At 38.8% G+C, this 23,032-nt stretch overlaps 1 protein-coding gene across 1 annotated transcript in view; it reads left to right on the top strand.

Annotated features, from left to right (window-relative positions):
- GALNTL6 (polypeptide N-acetylgalactosaminyltransferase like 6) overlaps nucleotides 1–23,032 on the top strand; it is a gene marked incomplete at both ends in the record, with an annotated part of 1,095,032 nt that overhangs the window by 988,115 nt on the left and 83,885 nt on the right. The window contains one exon of the mRNA XM_082625207.1: nucleotides 49–166. Within this exon, the coding sequence (XP_082481333.1) occupies nucleotides 49–166 (118 nt within the window). The remainder of the gene's footprint in view (nucleotides 1–48; nucleotides 167–23,032) is intronic.

The raw sequence follows: 23,032 nt of genomic DNA, 5'->3' as shown, positions 1-23,032 counted from the left end.
GTCCCTGATGTTCATAGCCCTTTAAAGATTATTTTATTCCTTTCACAGGTCTCCCGTTATGGCTGGAGGTCTCTTTGCTGTGGATCGCAAATGGTTTTGGGAGTTGGGGGGCTATGACCCAGGTTTGGAAATCTGGGGAGGAGAGCAATATGAAATCTCTTTCAAGGTAAGCCGTCAGCACCCTTCTCACACTAGGTTGGCATCATTTTGACCATTCTAATAGAATGGCGTCATTTCGTTTTGTGACCTCCTATGTTGCAAATTAACAACGAAAATAGACATGTCATTTTCCCACCTCAGCTTTTGGATGAGAGAAGCTACTTCCTTCTGATGCTTCCATGAAACGTAGTCATGCCATAAAAGAAACACAGATGAGAAAGAATTCAAAATCCCACTTGCAGGGGGGAGCCGTGGTGTGCCAGCACTTCTACTGCCCCGCTGGTACTGCATTCCTTCTCAGGCACCTAGAACAGAGAGACAGAGGCATGAAGGTGAAAGAAATGGAATCCTGGAGCTTTTGCCCGTTGTGTTTGTTCTCGAAATAATACTCCACCTTTTGCTCGTAACCACTATTCCACAATTTCAATAACAGAAGAGTAATTTTAAATTCTGTAATAATCTAAATGGGAGAAGAATTTGAAAAAGAATAGATACATGTATATGTATAATTGAATCACGTTACTGTACACCTGAAACTAACACAACATTGTTAAACAACTATGCTCCAGTATAAAACAAAAATTAAATAAATACAATATGAATCACAAATTAAAGCTATTCTTTATATAATTCCAAAACAAGTGAGTTTTTTGTTTATTTTTATCTGAAATTGCCCAGGTTTCCACTTGCTTTGACCATAAGTACTCACAAAAATTATACTTTATTACATATATATACATTCATATATTACATATATACATATAGGACATATGCAAGTATATGATAGAATATCAAATTTCAAGGTTTGTAAATGAAAAAAATTTACCACAGCATGTGAAGACCAGATAACCAAAGCAAAATAAACTGTGCAAAATGTTTTTTTTTCCCTTTATCATTGTCATTATTCATATCGAAGATACAGTGATTCTTGCAAGATTTATCATACAGAAATCTCACTAAATAAATCAGCTTTCCTAATTACCTCTATTATAAAACCAAACCAGTTCTTGGTAAGAAAATAAAGTGCATCCTGAATATAGTAAAAGTCAAACTTAATAATCCAGCTAAACTTTTTGAATTTATGCATAAAAGAAATTGACAAAACTGGTTTTTATTTAATTGTAACAACTACATTCTATGTGTTAACAGAAACGGTATGTTGTCCCCAAAGTGTCATAAAATAAATATTCCACAGAGAAGCTCAGGAGACACGATTGCAGGCTTCAGGACATCTAGAATTTTCCATCTCACTGCTGGCAATAAGCCTTGAAATACTATTTATTAAATTAGTGCTTCTTTTTTTTACCATCACTGAAACACACCTAATTTCACATCTACGTTACTTTTTTCTTAAACTTTGTATACATACATTTACTCCATTTATTTAATGGTATGTGATGCACAGATGCTAGGCCAAGTGCTTTATATGCTTTCTATAATTTAAAATCACAACTCAGAGAAGTGGGTATTATTCCATTTTATAGATGAAGAAACTGAGACTTAAAGTTTAAAAATTTTTAGATTAAATTTTTTAAGTTTTAAAGATTAAATAAACTACCCAGTGTCACTTAGGGATTAAAATGCTCCACTTCTACTTAATTGCAGAGAATATAGAAATTTAAAATTGTCTGTTCACTCAAGGCATACCTACCAACACCATTCCAGAGTTCACGGTTAACCTTTTGATCTCTACCTAATGGTTCCTCTCACTGAACAGAGGTGAATATCTTCATTATACCCTAAGAGCATAGCAGCAAACTTTGTACTGATCCTGGCAAAATACTACTGATTACCAGATATGGCCCAAAGTTGGGTGCAAGTTTACAGTAATACCTTTCACTGGAAAAACAGAATATTGCATTTGACTCCAGCAATAAAGGAAAATAGGCATTGCTCTATTTGCAATATCATCAGAAGTTAAAGAATGCTTTTTACTTCTCATGGTTCAAGATATTTTTTTGTTAGATTCTCTTAATTCACGAATTCTTTAACTTTAAAATGCTATTAAGAATATCTGCATTCTACAAATAATAAATGCTGGAGAGGGTGTGGAGAAAAGGGAACCCTCTTACACTGTTGGTGGGAATGTAAATTGATGAAGCCACTATGGAGAACAGTATGGAGGTTCCCTAAAAAACTAAAAATAGAGTTTCCATATGATCCAGCAATCACCCTCCTGGGCATATATCCAAACAAAACTATAATTTGAAAAGATACATGGACACCTATATTCATAACAGAACTATTTACAATAGCGAAGACATGGAGATAACCTAAATGTCTATCAGCAGATGAATGGATAAAGAAGATGTGTACATATATATAATGGAATATTACTCAGCCATAAAAAAGAATGAAATAATGCCATTTGCAGCAACATGGATGAACGTAGAGATCATCATACTAAGTGAATTCAGACAGAAAGAGAAAGGCAAATATTATAGGATATCACTTATATGTGGAATCTAAAATATGACACAAATGAACTTATTTATGAAACAGAAATAGACTCACAGACATAGAAAACAAACTACTAAATGGGTAAGGGGGGGATAAATTTGAAATTTGGGGATTAACATACACACACTACTATATATAAAATAGATAAACAACAAGGAACTACTGTATAGCACAGGGAACTATATTCAACTTCTTGTAATAACCTATATTAGAAAAGAACCTGAAAATACATATATATATATAACTGAATCACCTAAAACACTGTAACTCAACTATACTTCAATATTTCTTAAATATTGTTTAATAAGAAAAAACAGAAAAAGAAAATCTGTAGTAAGCAGGAGATACCTGGCTTAGAATAATAAACTGGGTGTGGATAAAAGTACTGTGGGAAGTCTGGAGCGTTTGCAGAATGGACATTTGCATTCTAAATCACAAAGGTATTTTTTAAGACAAATACAAACTTGAACCTCTCATTTCTCTGTCACTTGTATCTATCGCTTCTCTTCGGGGTGACCTGAGATTTTATTACCCCATTTTCTCTTTCTCAGTTATCTGTCATTCTGAAGGATATAATTGGAATGCAGCCCGGTCGTCTTTGTCTAGAAACCATGGCAACAGAGCTAGAGGTTCAGGACTAAATTGCCCCAGGTTGTTTGATTGAAATGACAGATCCTTTGGCAACAGCTATATCTTACAGGGTCCCATTTCAGACACATCTCTCCGTTCTTCCCATTACTGTGTGTTGACCTTGGGGTTCCTGTCCCTCCCTATTAGGATTTGTAACATGAGGGGGACACCCTCAAGCAGGATTAGGTAGAATTTGCATGGAAGATGAAGAATTTTCTCCATGCGAGAGAAACTGAAAGAACTGTCCAGAAATAGCTGTGTTCAATGGTATTAAAAAGTCAAAGAAAGATGGAACATCTGCATTTTGGGACACAGTCCATAAATTGTGATTAATTTTACACTGTAAAGCACTGTCAGATATACTCTGGTCAGCCCTTCAGGTTTGGGAGTATGTACGGATAACTGAGAATTTACTAGTCTATTTCACACCATAATATAGAAATTGTTTCAAGTCTGAAACTTAGAAGCTCTAATTCAAAAGATTTCTGTCTGTGGTTGTTATCAGGCATCTTTGCTTGCTGCTTGCATTTCAACCAAAGAATCATTTCACTGATGTTTATGACAAGATTCCATGGCTGAATGAAAATATTTCCAGAAAACTCTGCTTTATATTAAGGGCTGAGTTTTTGGTCAGACGAGATTTGGCTAAGAGGGCTCCTCAATTCCCTGTCTCTGTAAATATCTTTCCTTCCTTTTTCTAACATCTGACTAGGTGAGTGGATTTCATGCCATCACAGAGAAACCAACACAGCGTAATTTTCAGGAGTCGGTCAAGGAAAAGGGCTCTCTAGAGAAATGATCTCTCTGCACCGTGCCCAGTCTTCAATCTCTTTTAGTATGAATCTGAATTCTCACATGGCCCAGAATTATCCAGCTGCCTCTCAAACGTTGCTAGGTTAACCAGCTGCTGGGAAGGAGAAAGCACCATTTAGTCAGTCACTCAACAAGTTTTACTGAGCATCTAATTTACACCAGGCAGTGTTCCAGGTACTCAATTTGGAGCTGCATCTGGAGACAAAGAGGAAACCAAGACAGACTACAGAGTGTTGCATGAAAGAGACAACCCTCCTTTAAATGGTTTGTGCCACTTAAGTTACTGAAACAGTGTTAACACCGTTATGGGTCTCTGATTGTCCAGAGTGTGTTTGTTTTTGTTTTTGTTTTCGTTTTTGTTTTTGTTTTTGTTTTTTGCAGTACGTGGGCCTCTCACTGTTGTGGCCTCTCCCATTACGGAGCACAGGCTCCGGACGCGCAGGCTCAGCGGCCATGGCTCACGGGTCCAGCCGCTCTGCGGCACATGGGATCTGCCCGGACCGGGGCACGAACCCGTGTCCCCTGCATCGGCAGGCAGACTCTCAACCACTGAGCCACCAGGGAAGCCCCAGAGTGCGTTTTAATACCCATTCCCCAAAGATCAAAGTCCAAATGCTAGCATTTTCAGAAGAAAACTCTTCCCAGAAAATAAAAGTGAGCAATAAACACTAATTAGTCACCCACATGATTTAGAATGAATCCCAGGGACTCTATTCCACAAAATCCTCTGGCATGAGACATAAAACTTAAATCTACATAGAAGAGCATTAAATTTGGTTTGTCCTTTTCCACGCCCAGGAGCGTAACAATACGGTCCCACCTTGGTCCAATATTTCTTGGGCCATCTTTTGTACGGGGAGAGCTTGTGACCTCCAGCCTCAGCTGTGCAGAAACCTTCAGCGCTCCAGGTGACATGAATCTGAGCACTGTATGTCCTAGAGCGAGTCTTATAAATCTGGAAGCCCCACGGCCTATCTGAAACCACTCATAATGGATTGAAACACCCTATGCAACCACCTTTGTTACGTGCTCTCATCCTTCCCATGTGTTAAGCTCAAGGTTCAGACGTGTAAGGAAATTTTAACTTACGTCTCACAATCTTTCAGCCCTTACCAGTCACTAACTCATTCAACCGGCATTTATTTATCGATTACAAGGTGCCAACTCTGGGCTAAGCTCTTGAGGTTCCAAGATAAATGTGAGAAAGATTCTCTCCAGTAGCCGCCTGGAGAAGTAATTCATCCCAATTTCTCAGTATTGTTTGGAACATATTTTATTTCCATATTCACAGTGATAGTGTAGGAATATATTCAGGAGGCTCTTCACCAGCCTCCCTCCCTCTCCTCTTTCAACTGATCTCCATTTTTTTTTTTTTTTTTTTTTTGCGGTACGGAGGCCTCTCACTGTTGCGGCCTCTCCCGTTGCGGAGCACAGGCTCAGCGGCCATGGCTCACGGACCCAGCCGCTCCGCAGCATGTGGGATCCTCCCGGACCGGGGCACAAACCCGTGTCCCCTGCATCGGCAGGCAGACTCTCAACCACTGCGCCACCAGGGGAGCCCATGATCTCCATTTTTTTATTCATTTATTCCCTGAGTCCCTTTATTTTCCCCTCCTAAAATTTCACAGTGGCTCCTAAGGACCCCACAAATCACAAATCAGATTAGCATATGAATCATAAACCAGGGAACTTTCTCTCAACCATCTGCCTCAGCTAACTGTCTCCAGCTACACTGCAAAACCAACTTAAGTAGTGTTTTCCTTTCCTTCCCAGAAAAGATGGAAACACAAACATCCATCACTGTCCCTACTTTTGCAGAGATTTTAACTAACCAGACTTTGATGAAATTTTTTCTGAAGGTTTTAGTTGTTCCCTCTAAAATATTAATCAGGAACCTTCACCATGAGTCCGTGTACTGTGCAAGCTAGACTCCGCAGAAAAATGCAAAGGAAGCCCAACAGAAGCCTTCTTCGGATCAAGTACAACTGAGGTGAATATTTCACCCATTAAACATAGACATCAATTAAAGCAGAAAAGCACCTAAAAACCTACGTTAAGAATCTCCTCTGAAGTAGAACATACAAACGGACATTTATTCACCAATCTTCTAATGCAAGAGAGGCCAAAGCTGTCCCTTCTGCATTTGGGCCCTCGGATTGGGATAAACTAGAGATGCATGGACCACACCCACATTGTATCCATCATGAGTCCCAGCTTGGGCTCCTTTAAATTGGAATGAGAACCTAAAAATACTTGGAAGCTATCTTCATGCAGTCATAGAATCCTTCAGATTTTTTTATGGTTTTACCCAATCCTTTAGTATTACTTTGCTCACATCTAATTTGACAACAATTTTTAAACAACTCCATTTTTCAAACTCCTCAAATTAGTTTTGACATGAACAACAATTCTTTTCATAACAGTATTTCACCAATTCAAGTGGTATTTCATTAAATTACATAATTACAATTTTTAAAAACTAGCACAATCCCCTTTGGGAAGAAATGCACTGCCTTTGAGATACACATGTAACTTAACAATTGTGAGCCAGACGTTCCAGGTGTATTCGATGTAGCCTGTACTCGGCATAGGTCCACCATAATGTGAATGCCATCCAATACGTTTACAGAGAGAACAGAGAGGGATGTTTCACACAGTGAACTGAACAGAGATTCAGACCCTGCTGCCAAAAACTCTCAGCCTCATAAGTGACAGGAAAAGCTCATGTAGCAGAGGCAGCTGCGTTGCTGCCTTTGCACAGAGGCAAATCACCCAGCTTATTGGGCTCAGGTCTGGGGCGAGGCTCTCCCCTCTGGTCCTCATCCCTGCCCAGGTGCCCCAGTCCCCTGCCCTCTGTCCAGGGGACTTACAGGTACCCAGGTTGCTGAGTGGCCAGGGTCTTATAGTGATGAGTCAGGGCAGGGGGGCAGCCTTGGTGCCCTTTCTCTTGTCTCTTCCACTCTTGTGCGCTGGTCCTACGGACCAGTTCCCACTCCTGTTTGCTAGCGGTCACTTCTGTTCCCTTCCCTCAAGTGCAATCTTGTGTAGTCTCTCTAAACTGAAAAAAAAAAATCAGTCCTAAAAGAAGCCTCTGGGGTTTCTTTGAATCTTGGCATCTACGTGGCTGGGGATAGGGAAGAAAATGCTCCTCAAGGAAAATAGAAAATGGAAAACACAGTGAACAAAGGGAATACTTAAGTTTTAACCCTGCCACATACAAATAAGTATTTCAGCTCAAAGAGACTAAAACATACCTGAGATTTTACTAGACAGCATCCGTTTATTTTGTACCCCTTTATGACTTTTAAAATCTTTACATGGAGCTCCCTGTGTCCCAAAGTCCTGGGCACTCTAGTCTTCCTATGGCGGTAATAACTATTATTTGGTCCTTTAACAAGGAAAAGTAATGACTTAGCATCTAAAGGTCACGGAATTAAATTTCTTATTCCATTCAACACTAATGCAAGGTAAAACTATAATTTCTATTTCATAATTGCAAAGGCAGGCCATTACCTAGTTAATAGCAAAGCAAGGAGGAGAATTCGGGTTCGCCCTCAAAACCATTAGGCTAATTTCTCTTAGCTGGAAAATGTAGAAGACTTTATGCCCTGATGCAAAAGTAGCTACTATCATTCTCTGAAACCAATTTTAAAAAGAAATGCAGGGGGCTTCCCAACAGGAGTTTTTATTAAATACGAGGGCTGACAACTCTTGTTATTATTTACTGTAAAATTTAATTTTTTACTGTCTTCAAAATGCAACGGTTATTCAATAAGGATTGCATATACATGATAGGGACTAATTGTTGAGTTTAGAACACTCAGTTCTTTATTCAATCAAACAAGATAACAGCCATCAATTTACAATTGTTATAGCTCAGGAAACTGTATAGTCTAGAGCTTAACCTCATTACAGAGCTTCTCAAGAACAAACATGGATTTTATTTATTTGTACTTAGAACATCAAAATAAACCCACTAAATTAGCTAAATTTAAAGTTTCCCTACATAGTATGAAGCCATCAAAATAATTCCAAGTGTATTTATAGTTCAACAATTGAATGTTATACAATTATAATTTACACTTTTAAACTGGAAAAGAAAGGTCTGTTCTTAGAGATCACTCAAAACAGAAAAAGAGACTATGAAGCAGAAACAAAAAAAAAAGCCTAAGTTTACCCTTGACAACATTCTCAGATATCTTACCCCTAACCACAGTGTATAAGGAACGTTATCGTAGCAGTAAGATCAATTCAGTGGTGGTAAAACAGGGGCAGGGAAGACGGAATGACCCCGGCTACAAATCTCATTTGAAGTCAGCAGATCTTACTTCCCCAGAGTAATTGGCACCTCCTAAGGGAAAAAAATCAACAATCACTTTTCTGAAACAGTAGCAACAAGAGTGATTGCTAGTGGCCAGAGCTTCTCTGGATTGAGTCTGGCACCAAAGAGAAGCAACCATGGAAGGCTGGGGACAGGTCTGAGGAGGTTTATACAGACCAGCCACATTTTCAGGAAGCAGGCTATTAATGAGGCAGGATGGAGGAAAGATACTCAAGCTCACAAGCAGCCCTACAGCAGCCAATTCCTGTTGGATGCAGACAAATAAAGGCTAAAAGAATTCACTCACGCACTAAATTGTGTGTCATAAAGTGAATGCCTACCGTACTTGGTAAGAAGAATGCACCCTACTCAAAGATAAATAATAATAACTTTTTAAAGGAAACAGCATATTAAAATATTACAAGAAAAAAGGAAGAAAGGATCAGGAATGGTCACCAAAATCATGCTGCTATACCTTTCTATAAATTCTTTTGAAAGGTTAATGAAGTCATTGACTCTGTAAAACAGTATGAAATGCTGCACTTTCTGAGATTAGGAAAAATGTTAAAAGACAAGAGAAGGAGATAGAAAATAAACAGCAGCAGTCAGGATATAATGAAAAAGAAGACGAAAACAAAAACGAAGGTCACATTGAAAGCAACACAAAAGAGAAGGAATATTCTGAAAATATATAGGGACACAAAGGATAAGATTGAGAAACAGGAACAAAATGAAATTAAAATGAGCAAAGTTAAAAGGTAGAAGAGTGGAATGACGTGGAGGATAAAGGAGCGCATAGTAGTATTCCCAAGGGAAAAAGTTAAATTAAAATAACATACTTCAAAACCTAAGAGATACAGCTGAAGCAGTGTTCAGAAGAAAAGGCAGACTCTTAAATTCTTACATCAACATAAAAAAGAATAAAAATAAACCAAACATCCATATCCAGTTTGCAAATAAAAAATAAAATAAAGCTAAGGAAGTATTAATAAGCATTTGAACACTTAACGATTTAGAAAACCTAAAACTAGTACTGCAAGAGCTAGTTCTTTAGAGCCAAAGATGAATCATTAATAAGAGATATAGCTAGGTATGGAGACAGATAAATTAATTAGAAAATGGTTAATTGACGTTTATTAGAAGAAGAATACACAAACTCGGAAGCAACCTCAATGTCCATCAACAGATGAATGGATAAAGAAGATGTGGTGTTTATATATATGTATATATACATACATACACACACACACACAATGGAATACTACTCAGCCATAAAAAAGAATGAAATAATGTCTTTTGTAGCAACTTGAATGGACCTAGAGATTATCATACTAAGTGAAGTACGTCAGACAGTGAAAGGGAAATATCATATGATATCACTTATATGTGGAATATAAAAAAAACAAATACAAATGAACTTATTTACAGAACAGAAATAGAGCCACAGACATAGAAAACAAATGTATGGTTACGAAAGGGGAAAGTGGGGGAGAGATAAATTAGGAGTTTGGGATTAACAGATACACACTACTATACATAAAATAGAGTTAAAAACAAGGACCTACTGTATAGCACAGGGAACTACATTCAATATTTTGCAATAACCTATAAGGGAAAAGAATCTGAAAAAGAATAGATATACATATATGTATAACAATCACTGCGCTATAAACCTAAAACTAACACAACATTGTAAATTGACTATATTTCAATAAAATGAAATGTATAAAAATGGGGAAAAAATAGGAATTTTCAAAATTTAAATGATCATAAGAGGTTGCTCAATTCTATGCAAATACAGTTAAGATTATAGGGAAAATGGATGATTTTTAACAAAATATAAATGACAAAACTGACCTCCAAAAAGAAAAAATCTGAACCAACTATGTTCGTTTTCTATCACTACATAACAAATTACCACAAACTTAGTGGCTTAAAACCACCCAGAATTCTCCCACAGCCTCTGGATTGCAATCCAGCATCTTTCTGCAGGGCCTCTGCTAAGATCTCACAAGGCTGAAATCAAATTTTCGGCCAGCTCCATCCTTACCAGGAGGCTCAGCCAGGGAAGGATCTGATTCCAAGCCCCCTCAGGCTGTAGGCAGAACCCATCTCTCTGTGGTTCGGGGAACAAGCCCCTACTGTCTTGCTGGCTGTTGTCTGGACATGACTTTCAGTAACCAGAAGCCCAGCTCGGGCCCTTGCCCTGTGTTCCCCTCCCCGGCCCTCTTGGAACAAGGCAGCTTTCTTCTCCAAGGTGAGAATCTCCTCAGACTTCACATCCCTACACCTCTGTCTTCAGGAAGGGCAGGGTCCCCTTTTTGGACTCACTGGTTAGGTCAGACCCTCCCAGGATAACCTCCTTTTTTATTAACTCAAAGTCAACTAAATTGGGACCATAATTATATCTGCAAAACCCCTTCACCTTTGTCATAAGGTCACCTTCACCTAAATCACAGGTGTGAAATCCATCACAATCACACACCTTCCTACACTCAAAAGGCAGAGATAATACAAGGACTTGTGTACCACGGGGTCGGAATTTGGGGGCCAACTCAGAATTCTGCCCATCATGCTGCTCAATGACCACAGAAGAAATAGAAAAAATTGTCAAAAAGCTACCCTTCTGAAAAATAAAGCACCAAACTTCATTAGTTTCTTCCAAACCTTTAAGGAACACTTGCTACAATGTTTATCAAAAACTGTTCTCTAATAACAGAAAAGAAAGAAATATTTCCAGTTGATTAGATAACTGGCATAATCTTGATAACAAAATCTGACCAAGATAGCACAAATAAATAGAAAAGTGCAGACATATTTTACTTGTAAACACTAGCATTAAAAATAATAATTAAAGATTACACAACAGAATAACTATTCAAAGGCGAATCCACCAAAATAAGTGCAGCTCTAGGAATTTTCCCATCAATTTATTTAATATCATTTAGGATTATCCTGATAGTAGGCAATTCAATTAGACAAGATAATATAAGAGATATAAAAATTGGAAAGGAGGACAGAAATTTTGCATTAATTGCAAATAATATCACCATTTATCCATCTGAACAATTCAAGGTGAACCAGTTGAAAAACTACTATAAATAAGAAATTCAGTAAGTTGCTTGGGTGAAATGTGTGTGTGTGTGTGTGTGTGTGTGTGTGTGTGTGTAAATATACAGAAAACAGTAGCCTTTTTTTTTTTTTTTTTTTTTGCGGTACGCGGGCCTCTCACTGTTGTGGCCTCTCCTGCTGCAGAGCACAGGCTCCGGACGCACAGGCTCAGCGGCCATGGCTCACGAGCCCAGCCACTCCGCGGCATGTGGGGTCTTCCCGGACCGTGGCACAAACCCGTGTCCCCTGCATCGGCAGGTGGACTCTCAACCACTGCGCCACCAGGGAAGCCCAACAGTAGCCTTTATGTATGAAAACAACCACCCAAAGGAAGACACAATTTACAACAGTAAGGAAAAACCAACTTGGAATAAACTTAAATGCCCTAGACCTCCATGAAGAAATGTTACAATGCTACTGAGGGACACACAAAATAAATGAATCAATGAAAATTCATAATGAAGATAGTTCTCCCTAAGCGAACTCCTGTATTTAATGCCAGTAAAAATGATAACATGAAGTTTTTTTGGATGGGGGAGGTTAAATGGGACAGCTAGATAAACTGCTTCTAGTTCCTAAGGGAAAACAAATAGAATAACAAGAAAATGTCTGGGGAAAAATTGATAGGGGGCTAACTTAGGTAATCAAATACAGAAATTAGACAGAGATACCTATGGCACAGAATTTAAATAGACCCAGATAATATGGGAATTTAGCATAAGACAAACATTTCAAATCAAGAGGAAGAGAGTGGATTCCTCAGTAAATAGTGTGGAACAACTACTTATCTAGAGAAAAAAAATAAAGATGAATCCCACGTGTGAAAAGACACAGGTACACGGATATTTATCTCAATATTGTTTTTATTGATGAAAAGTGAAAAAACATTAATATCCATCCTAGGGGACTAATTAAATTAATCACTATGAACTACAGTATGGTCTTTAAAAAGAATGCAATAGGTGTAGTTTTACTAATATGGAATAATATCCAAACCTATCATTATTAAGTGACAAAAAAGGCAAGGTACAAATATATATGCAAAAATACATATGGAGAGAAGATAAATTTTGTTATATATATTCAATAATTTATATCTATAACATGTCATAGTACAAATGTAAGCACTTATAAGATAGAATGACAATATTAATTTCACATGCAGACAATTGTCACAGATGTATTCACATATCCAGGAGATATTTATTGAGAGCCTACTGTCTGCCAGACACTGAGAATATAATTGTTAACAGAAATGACAAGTTCTCTATCTCGTGGAATTTAGTCTGAGGAGAGACAGATCATAAATAAATAAGTGAATAAATAAACAAGATAATTTCAGATGTTGCTAAGTGCTAAAAGGAGTCCAGCCAGCCAATATTACAAAGTAGGAGCCTCAGAGAAGAGATGGTTAGATCTGGCATCAGGTTTTTAAAATATTTTCATCTGTACCCAAACTAGAAGGTGGGGAATGGGCTACAGTGTTTACTGGTCCTCATCCTCCTACTCCTCCAACCTTGAGTGTCTCTGATCCAGCCATCACCAGAGCAAATGTTCCATGTGTTACAGGACCCACAGATTGGCAGGAGAAACTACAAAATAATGACACACTAGTGTCCCAAAGAAAGGGGGTTGTTCCCCGGGGCCCTGACCCCAAGCCAGTCCCTCGGTCCCCCTGCCCTCACCGTTGTTAATTTCCATACTTTTGGTTCCCAAGACAAGCCTCCAGCACACTGGCAGAGAACCTACAGTTCTAATTAATAAGCATTTTCCACTTTCTCCGCAGTTGTCTGAAAATACAAAAACCTCCTAGGGTGTTCAATTTATACTCCTGAAATAGTTTCCTTGTCTCCTTAGAAGGGTACAACTCAATCTCATTTTGGAAGAGTACTCTTTCCTGCTTAAGCCACCTCTATATAAACTCTAGTGACAATGATTTGTACAAATGGTTTTGGTAGAAATAAATAAAGTCTTATCAAATGTACTCATTAGAAATCCTTTTTATGCCAAGGATGATTCTAAAATACTTTATATACCTTCTCATTGCTTTTATGAGAGCTATATTAAAAAAAAAACAAACCTCTCCTTACTTCTGAGCCTGCAAATACCTCGAAGTGTAGTTGCATTTTGTGTCTAAAATGTGGCAGAAGCCTTTTTATGGCACACTGTATACCTTCACATACACAAGAAAATATCTGGAGTTGTTCCTATGGGGTTTCTTCCCCTACAATATTTAGCCTAGGTGATATAAAAATAACCATTCTAGTTCAACATGCCCAGAATTGATCTTCCAAAGAAAATATTAAAATGACTCTAAACTCATTAAGAAACTCAAAGATAAACAGAAACAGCTGCTAAATGTCTCACAAGCCAGTCTGAGATTCATTTCAATTATCCAACAAAAGGTACCTCAGGTGAAACAGAGCATTTTCAAGTTAAATTTTATGTCCATTGGATAGAAGCCTGGCAAGTCTAAATTCCTTCCAGTTGTTACTTCCTTTATGTCTGATGGCACTTTCCTAATTCCCTATTTAATTTTATTTTAGCTTTTATAGATAGCTGTAAAGAGAGCGGGATATAACAGTTTACACAGCATTCGGTACCTGTGTTCAGGTCAATTTAACTTCCTATTGAAATCTTTTTCTAACATAGAAATTTTTAAGAATTTTTGTATTTTTCTGGTTGCCATTTTCCCTAACAAGAAAAATGAAATACAATCTAATGACTCTAATGCAAGTCAGTTTACACCCCCGCAAAAGCTCAAGAGATATATGTTTAGAAAGTTACCTAAAAAGCTCCATACAATTCTCAAGCCTGTCACCCAAATCCCAATGACAGTACTATACAGAGCATGGGAGTATATGCACGCATCAACTTTAGAGGTATAAGGATTTGATTTTTACACTTTACATCAAGGTCAGCAACCTACAACACACCAGGACCCTGTAAGCTGACCCCACAACTCCCTCCCTCTCTTCAAACTGTGAGAGGACAGTTGAGAATACAATCCCTACCTCATCGCCACACATTCAGACTTGCATGTCGCCAGAAGCCTGACTCCCCCTCACACAGGTCAACATGTGGATACATGACAACCATCCCCTGGAGCCCACACATACCAGAAGAATAAAGCTGGTCCCCTAGGGTAATATTAACACATGACCACTATTCTTGAGCACCTATTATGTGCCAAGGGTGCTCTGTGATTATTCAATCAAGTCCTTACAGCCATCTCCTGAAGCAGACACATTAGCCCAACTTTACAGAAGATGAAAGTGAGACTCAGGAAAAGGTAGGAACCTGCCCAGTTCAAGACCTACTGCCAAATGTTCTTTGCTCTGTCCTGAATCATGAAAGCATGTCAACTTCTCAAGATAAAAAAATATCACGTAAATGCCATTATGAACCTTTAAGTGTGCTCACATTTTTTATTCTGATGACATTTCTTCATTTTGAATGTTTCCCCTCAGATTTCAACACTTATCAACTGAAGCTTAGAAAACCGTTTGCTTTTCCAAAGTTTCCAACGTAATGGTCTTCATCTGAGTAGCTTTGGAATGATGTGCTTGACACCCCCAGACACTCAAACCCTGGCTGTTCAGAGAGGTTTTTTTATAGTTTTATTGAAGTAGAGTTGATTTACAGTGTTGTGTTAGTTTCAGGTGTACAGCAAAGTGATTCAGTTATACATGTACATATATTCATTCTTTTTCAGATTCTTTTCCCATATAGGTTATTACAGAGTACTGAGTAGAGCTCTCTGTGTTATACAGTAGGTCCTTGTTGATTATCTATTTTATATATAGTAGTGTGTATCTGTTAATCCCAAGCTCCTAATTTATCTCTCTCCACCCCCCATGTTTCCCTTTGGTAACCATAAGTTTGTTTTCAAAATCTGGGAGTCTGTTTCTGTTTTGTAAATATTGGGTTGGCCAAAAAGTTCGTTTGGGTTTTTCCATAACATCTTACAGAAGACCCGAACGAACTTTTTGGCCAACCCCGTAAGTTCATTTATATCATCTTTTAAAATTAGATTCCATATATGAATGATATCATATGATATTTGTCTGACTTACTTCACTTAGTATGATAATCTCTAAATCCATCAAGAGAGAGCTTTCTTAATGTGGATTCTTTGGTTTACTAGAAGACACAAACCCAATTCCGACTAACTTAGAGGAAAGGGGAAATTGGACAGGACACTCAAGTAAACAAACTGTGAAAAAGTCAAGGAAATGAGTGAGCCTCTGGGAGGCTGCCAGGACCCTTTCCCTGAGCACCTGGCCTCTGCCGCTCTCTGAAGAATGCTCCTTCCACCCCTCAGGGATGGCCACTAGAAGCTCTCAGGCTTTCATTCTCTACTTCGCCACCAGAGAGGTAATTCCAATTTCACGAAATCCCAAGGAAGGATTTCAGTTAGTGTGACCTGAGTCCAGTTCCCACCCCGCCACTCGGAAGGTAGGATGATTGACAGCCTGACTCAGGGGTGAAGGAGAAGCACATGTTTGGGTATTTCCCTAAAGGAAAGACGTTGTTCCACTACAGAAAGCCAATTTTAAAGAGTTTTTAAAGAACTTTCATTTCTTTTTAGCAGATGGTGAAGCCAGAAATTTTAAGCAATAGACTTAAAATCTGGAGGCACATAGAAGTAATAGTAAAAAGCAAACACTTTGCTTCTACTGTATCTTCTAAGCTATAGAATAATGAGTTAAGGGAAATGAGGGATTGTGTCCTTAAACCATAGTATTTTTACCTAAAGAAGCACTCTTAAGATGTTCCAATCCATTCTTTCCTCCCCAAGAATTAATGTTTCAAATAAACCAAAAAGGGATATATGTTTTTATGTCCCACCCCAATCACTGTTTTTAAGAGCATAGTGTTACTGCAAATATAAACGTCACGTCTTAAAAACAGGATCTTCTGAACAACGTACCCTCTGAAACCCTGCCATCCCCACCCAGACCTCTTGAAGCTCATTAAATGCAAGACAGTTTGGGCACGATTTGTTTATACCGACATAACAGAGCATTTCTTACTTTGAAATAATCTTAAGCAGATGGCTCAAAAATAAGAGCTTTCCCCTTGAGACTAGAAACCAACATATCCTCAGTAAAGACTGCAGATATGTTTTCCAGTTTGTGCTTTTATTATGTTCCTATCAACAAATAGAAAAGGAGAGTCAGGCAAGGTCAAAATAAGCTGTTCTTTTTTTCTCTTAATCTCAAAGAATAACCTCAAAACCCAGGTTTCTAAGAATAAAGCAAAGCAATGGTGCGCATGTGCCTTTCCACTGTTATCTTTTTTAGATCAGATCAGGTCAAGAAGTGCAGTTTTTATTACATCCAGCCTAGAAAACTAGTTTAATGACAGACACGGCCCTTGGCAATATCTACACACTAAAGCTTTTTAGGTTAACAAGTAATATTTTAATTTCTAGATAGATGGTACAAAGTGGTTGATTGTCTAGTCTTAAGAAGTTTTTCAAACATAACCCATCCAAGTCACACCATACACTTAGAAAGTTGTTTCCCAGCCCCAGAAATTTAATTTCTTATTTATATATGCTCTGTACTTTTATCATCAATCATTTCTTTATACTAAACCAGTTACAAATGAAAATAAGCTCAAGATAGCTTATCCCCTTGAAACTTGTATTTGAATATACTAGAGAGCATAGCTTTTATTGGCAGCTAAATGGAGGATTATCATTAAATAACTGAATTGTTTGGAATTAACCTTACTTTATATCAATAAATGAGTAGTTCATCCATTTATTCAACAAATACTTACAGGGCACCAACTGTGTGTCAGGCACTGTCCTAGGTGCTTAAGATACATCTCTCAATAAAACACACAAAGATACTTGCCATGGTTAGGGAGAGAGGCCGATAAATAATAAACATAATGAATCACTTTGTCATACAACTGAAATTAACACAACATTGTTAATCAACTATACTCCAATATATCAATAAAACGAAAAGTTTAAAAAAAATAAAGAAAGAAACATAATGAATAAGTGAGTGAGAAGGTGTTAAGTGCTGTAGAACAGAAGCAGAGTGGGGTGAGGAAGGCTGACAGTGTGCGGTAAGAGGGTGTTTGGGGCCAGAGGGTTTGGAGCTAAGACTTGAAAGACATGACGAGCTAGCCATGGGGAGTTTGGGGAGAACATTCCAGACAGAGGGACCAGCCGGCACAAACGCTCTAAGATGGAAGGGTGTCTGGCATGTCGGAGGAACAGAAAAGAGGCCAGAACTGCTACAGCAGAGGGAGGGAGGGACAGATGAGGAGGAGGGAAGATTAGAGGGAGAGCAGCCTTTGGAACCGAATGCACTAATACATTTTTTTTTCTTAAATTTAGGTCACCATTTCCATGTAGTATATTATGCTTCATCTTATACTTGATAATGTTCCCTTATTAACCTCCTGACAACCAATTTCTTACTGAAACCAATTCATATTCCATATGACTGCTGTAATTGTATGATTCCATTCAACTGAACATTCTCTGTGCCGAAACACCAGTTTGTGGCTGATATTGAAAAGTGATTAAAAAAGAAGGCAAACATTCAATTATTCATTCAGTTTGAACTACATGAAAAAAACACACTGTGCTCATTCATGGGTAAAATAACACTGCTTTAAAATATTTATGTTGTCAAAAGAAGACATGTTATTTGTAAATCTAAAATGTTTCTCCAAGAATTAGATACTTAAGTATGACAATGCCATAATATTTTTAAAGAATATCATCACATCATGCTACCAGGAAATGTCTTTTAAAAATATAAACCACTGCAGGGGACACGGGTTCGAGCCCTGGTCTGGGAGGATCCTACATGCCGCGGAGCAGCTGGGCCAGTGAGCCACAACTAGAGAAAGCCCTCGCACAGAAACAAAGACCCAACACAGTAAAAATATAAACCACATCTTTCAGAACAAATATAGGATTTGAGAAATGCCACAACAGTTGTGCTTTCCTGAAGAAAGCATATACCCACACTGTTACCCAAACATACCACCCTAGTGAGTCAGGATATGCATCCCTCTACTGAAACAGACATTGCTATTGAAGACTGAAAAAAATAAAGAAGTATGTGGTGATATCCATGGTATAAAATAAAAAACAACTCTACTTATCTTTGATAAAGGAGGCAAGAATATACAATGGAGAAAAGACAGCCTCTTCAGTAAGTGGTGCTAGGTAAACTGGACAGCTACATGTAAAAGAATGAAATTAGAACATTCCCTAACACCATACACAAAGATAAACTCAAAATGGATTAGAGACCTAAATCTAAGGCCAGACACTATAAAACTCTTAGAGGAAAATATAGGCAGAACACTCTATGACATAAATCACAGCAAGATCCTTTTGGACCCACCTCCTAGAGAAATGGAAATAAAAACAAAAATAAACAAATGGGACCTAATGAAACTTCAAAGCTTTTGCACAGCAAAGGAAACCATAAACAAGACAACCCTCAGAATGGGAGAAAATATTTGCAAATGAAGCAACTGACAAAGAATTAATCTGTAAAATATACAAGCAGCTCATGCAGCTCCATATCAAAAAAACAAACAACCCAATCCAAAAATGGGCAGAAGACCTAAATAGACATTTCTCCAAAGAAGATATACAGATTGCCAACAAACACATGAAAGGATGCTCAACATCACTAATCATCAGAGAAATACAAATCAAAACTACAATGAGGTATCACCTCATACCTGTCAGAATGGCCATCATCAAAAAGTCTACAAACAATAAATGCTGGAGAGGGTGTGGAGAAAAGGGAACCCTCTTGCACTGTTGGTGGGAATGTAAATTGATACAGCCACTATGCAGAACAGTTTGGAGGTTCCTTAAAAAAACTAAAAATAGAACTACCATATGACCCAGCAATCCCACTACTGGGCATATACCCAGAGAAAACCATAATTCGAAAAGGCACATGCACCCCAATGTTCATTGCAGCACTATTTACAATAGCCAGGACATGGAAACAACCTAAGTGTCCATCGGCAGATAAATGGATAAAGAAGATGTGGCACATATATACAATGGAATATTACTCAGCCATAAAAAGAAACGAAATTGAGTTATTTGTAGTGAGGTAGATGGACCTAGAGTCTGTCATACAGAGTGAAGTAAGTCAGAAAGAGAAAGACAAATACTGTATGCTAACACATATATATGGAATCTAAGAAAAAAAAATGTCATGAAGAACCTAGGGGCAGAACAGTAATAAAGACACAGACCTACTAGAGAATGGACTTGAGGATACGGGGAGGGGGAAGGGTATGCTGGGACGAAGTGGGAGAGTGGCATGGACATATATACACTACCAAATGTAAAATAGCTAGCTAGTGGGAAGCAGCCACATAGCACAGGGAGATCAGCTTGGTGCTTTGTGGCCACCTAGAGGGGTGGGATAGGGAGGGTAGGAGGGAGACGTAAGAGGGAGGGGATAAGGGGATATATGTATACGTATAGCTGATTCACTTTGTTATGCAGCAGAAACTAACACACCATTGTAAAGCAATTATACTCCAATAAAGATGTTAAAAAAAAAAAAAACTCTGAAAGTAGAGACAATCGAGTTGGTGTGTTTATGGTGAAAGCAAGTTGGCCCTGAGGTCATAAGAAGCAGGACTAAATGGAGAAGGTCTTAGGGCACCTATACAAGTAGGAGTATAAGCATAATTGAATGAGATGATCATACTCAACAAGTATTTATTATCTAAACATGAAGCGAATCATTACACACATGCAAATAAGTCACTTGATTCCAGTTGTCATAAGCACTGTCTCTACTAGAAAGAAAGTTCCATGCGTTCAGAACTTTGAATCTCCAACAGTGAATGATGCCTGGCATACAGCAAGTGCTCACTACCCTGTTTGTTGACTTGATTCATGAATTACCTGAAAAGAGAAGTATGGTATGGAAAGAGAGTATAAAACAGGAGTCCTAACAAATCTAGGTGAAATCTGGAAAATAAATAGGAAACATCAGTCAAGGGGTAGGAAAGACGACGGGGAGAATTTCTTTAGAGAGAAAAATTTACAGCAGCAAGCCCTGAGGAGGGGAACTTGGTCCTTTCTAGAGAATCAAAAATAGACCAGATGGGGGAGGAAGGGGAGGGGAAGAAAGGAGAGAGTGACTGAGGGACAATTAAGCAAAGACGAGATAATGCAAGGCTTCAGAATCTTTATGCAGGAGCAATAGAAAACCACCGAAGGATTTTAAATGGAAGCATGATAGACTCAGATTCATGTTTTTAAGTGATCACAGTGGCAATATGGAGAAAAAAAATAAATTCTAGGATTCCTTTTTAACTGATGTTAGCATTTTTTTAAAAATCTGGACAGACATTTTCTGAACTGGACTTAGCTATAAAGAAAAATTTCTGAGGGGGAGAATTTTAAGAATTCGGAGTAGGTTACCGATAGAAGGCATAACATTTGCTTCATTGGCGATGGCAGTGGGCAGAATTCTAAGCTGCCCCTCTCCCCTGGTTTCCTCCTACACTTAAGTTATATTCCAGGGCAAAAAAGTCATGGCAAACGTAATTTCTAGTCAGTTCACGCTAAGCTAGGACGATGACCCTGGTGGGCCTAAACTAATCACAGGGGCCCCTTGATTGATTGATTGATTGATTGATTGAGACTCAATAAATTAATATATTTATTGAGTGAATACTCTTACAGAAACTGTACTACTGCCTTTAAATCTATTTTGCTCAGTTAATTCTCACAACTCAGTCAAGTCTTTTTTTTTTTTTCCCCAGCTAAGCTAGACCATGCTCTCTTTTTTTTTTTTAATTTTTATTGGAGTGTAGTTGCTTTACAACATAGGAGCCCCTGTAAAGCAGGGAGTTTTCCCCATCAAGGAGCACAAGAAGTCAGGAAGATTTAAAGCCTGAGAAGGGTTCTATGTGAGGGCGGTTAGCCGTGGCTAAGATGGAGAGTTCCTGGGAAAAGGAACTGAGAATGGCTCTGGGAGCAGCCCTGGGCATCCCCAGCAAGGAAACGGGCCCCGGTCCCACAGCTGTCAGGAACTAAATGAGCCTGAAGGCAGGTTCTTCCCCGGAGGCTCCAGATAAGCGTTCAGTCCAGCCACCACCTGGATTTCAGCCTCATGAGACGCCAGGCAGGGGACCCCACGGAGCCCACATGACCTCTGACCCACAGAAACGGGAGATCATAAATAACTGTATGATGTTTGAAGCCACCAAGTTCTGGTAATTTGTTATACACCCATAGAAAGATCTTTAAAAACTGTATTACAGTGACCCTCCAAAGAGAATTAGAATTTCATTTTTGTGTGTCTGTTTGGTTGTTTTTTTGCCCTACCTTGGAAAGGAAGGCAACGAGGAATTATTTAACTTTCTATTATGGCTCCTTTGTCACCATCCCCTTGCCCCGCAAAGAGGGATTGGCCACCTCGCCAAATGATGAGAGAAATGCGGTCCCCTTTTCATGAAAACTACACGCCTGGGCCAACCAATCACTCTCTCCCAGCTGCAGATGGTAGGAAAGCTTCTCTGCCTTGACACTTGCCTACCTCTGACATTTGATTACACACAGGACTGCTGAACATTCTCTGCCCTCCGGTTTTCCACCCCTGCATCTATTGTCTAATTACTTTCAAATTAACTCTCTTTAAAATGCACAACTGGGACTTCCCTGGTGGTGCAGTTGTTGGGAATCCACCTGCCAATGCAGGGCACACGGGTTCGAGCCCTGGTCCGGGAAGATCCCACATGTCACAGAGCAACTGAGCCCGTGCAACACAATTACTGAGCCCGCGTGCCACAACTACTGAGCCCGTGAGCCACAACTACTGAAGCCCATGCACCTAGAGCCCATGCTCCACAACAAGAGAAGCCACCGCCATGAGAAGGCCGCGCACCTCAACCTAGAGTAGCCCCCTTGTGCCGCAACTAGAGAAACCCTGTGCACAGCAACGAAGACCCAATGCAGACAAAAATAAATAAATAAATAAATTTATAAATTAAAAAATAAAATAAAATAAAATGCACAGTTAATAAAAGGAAATAATCTCACAAATATTCAGGCTGTTTGATCCAATTTTTCAATAAAGTTTTTGATAAAATTAAAATTGTACTTAAAAAATTCACTGTATTTGATTTAAAATGTCAGAAGAGACTGAAAATAGAACCAAACAAAACAGGGTTCTTAGAGCGGACCAACTGCTGTAATAATCCCCACATCTTGGTAACTTAGCAGCAGTCATGCAGCTGCTACACTTCAGCCCTGGGAGAGGAGGAAGCTGTGTGCCCTGCTCCACCCCGGTTTCCAGACACTCAGGCCCCCTCTGCCTAGTGACTCCACCACCCTCTAGGGGCTCAGAGGCCTCCTCTGGATCTTCTGCAATTCATCAGGCTCTGAGGGAAAAGAGAATCCTGAAGGGGAGAAAGGAAGTCCCCGCTTACTGACTTGAGCCCAGAGGTGATGCACATCTCTTCTGTCCACATTCCACTGGCAAGAAATAAAGCCCCTTCTGAATACCA

Source organism: Mesoplodon mirus (assembly GCF_964341445.2).
Source record: "Mesoplodon mirus genome assembly, chromosome: 1".
In the NCBI taxonomy this organism is placed as follows: domain Eukaryota; kingdom Metazoa; phylum Chordata; class Mammalia; order Artiodactyla; family Ziphiidae; genus Mesoplodon; species Mesoplodon mirus.
The sequence above is the reverse complement of the archived record's forward strand: the minus strand, read 5'-3'. Positions and strand labels throughout refer to the sequence as shown.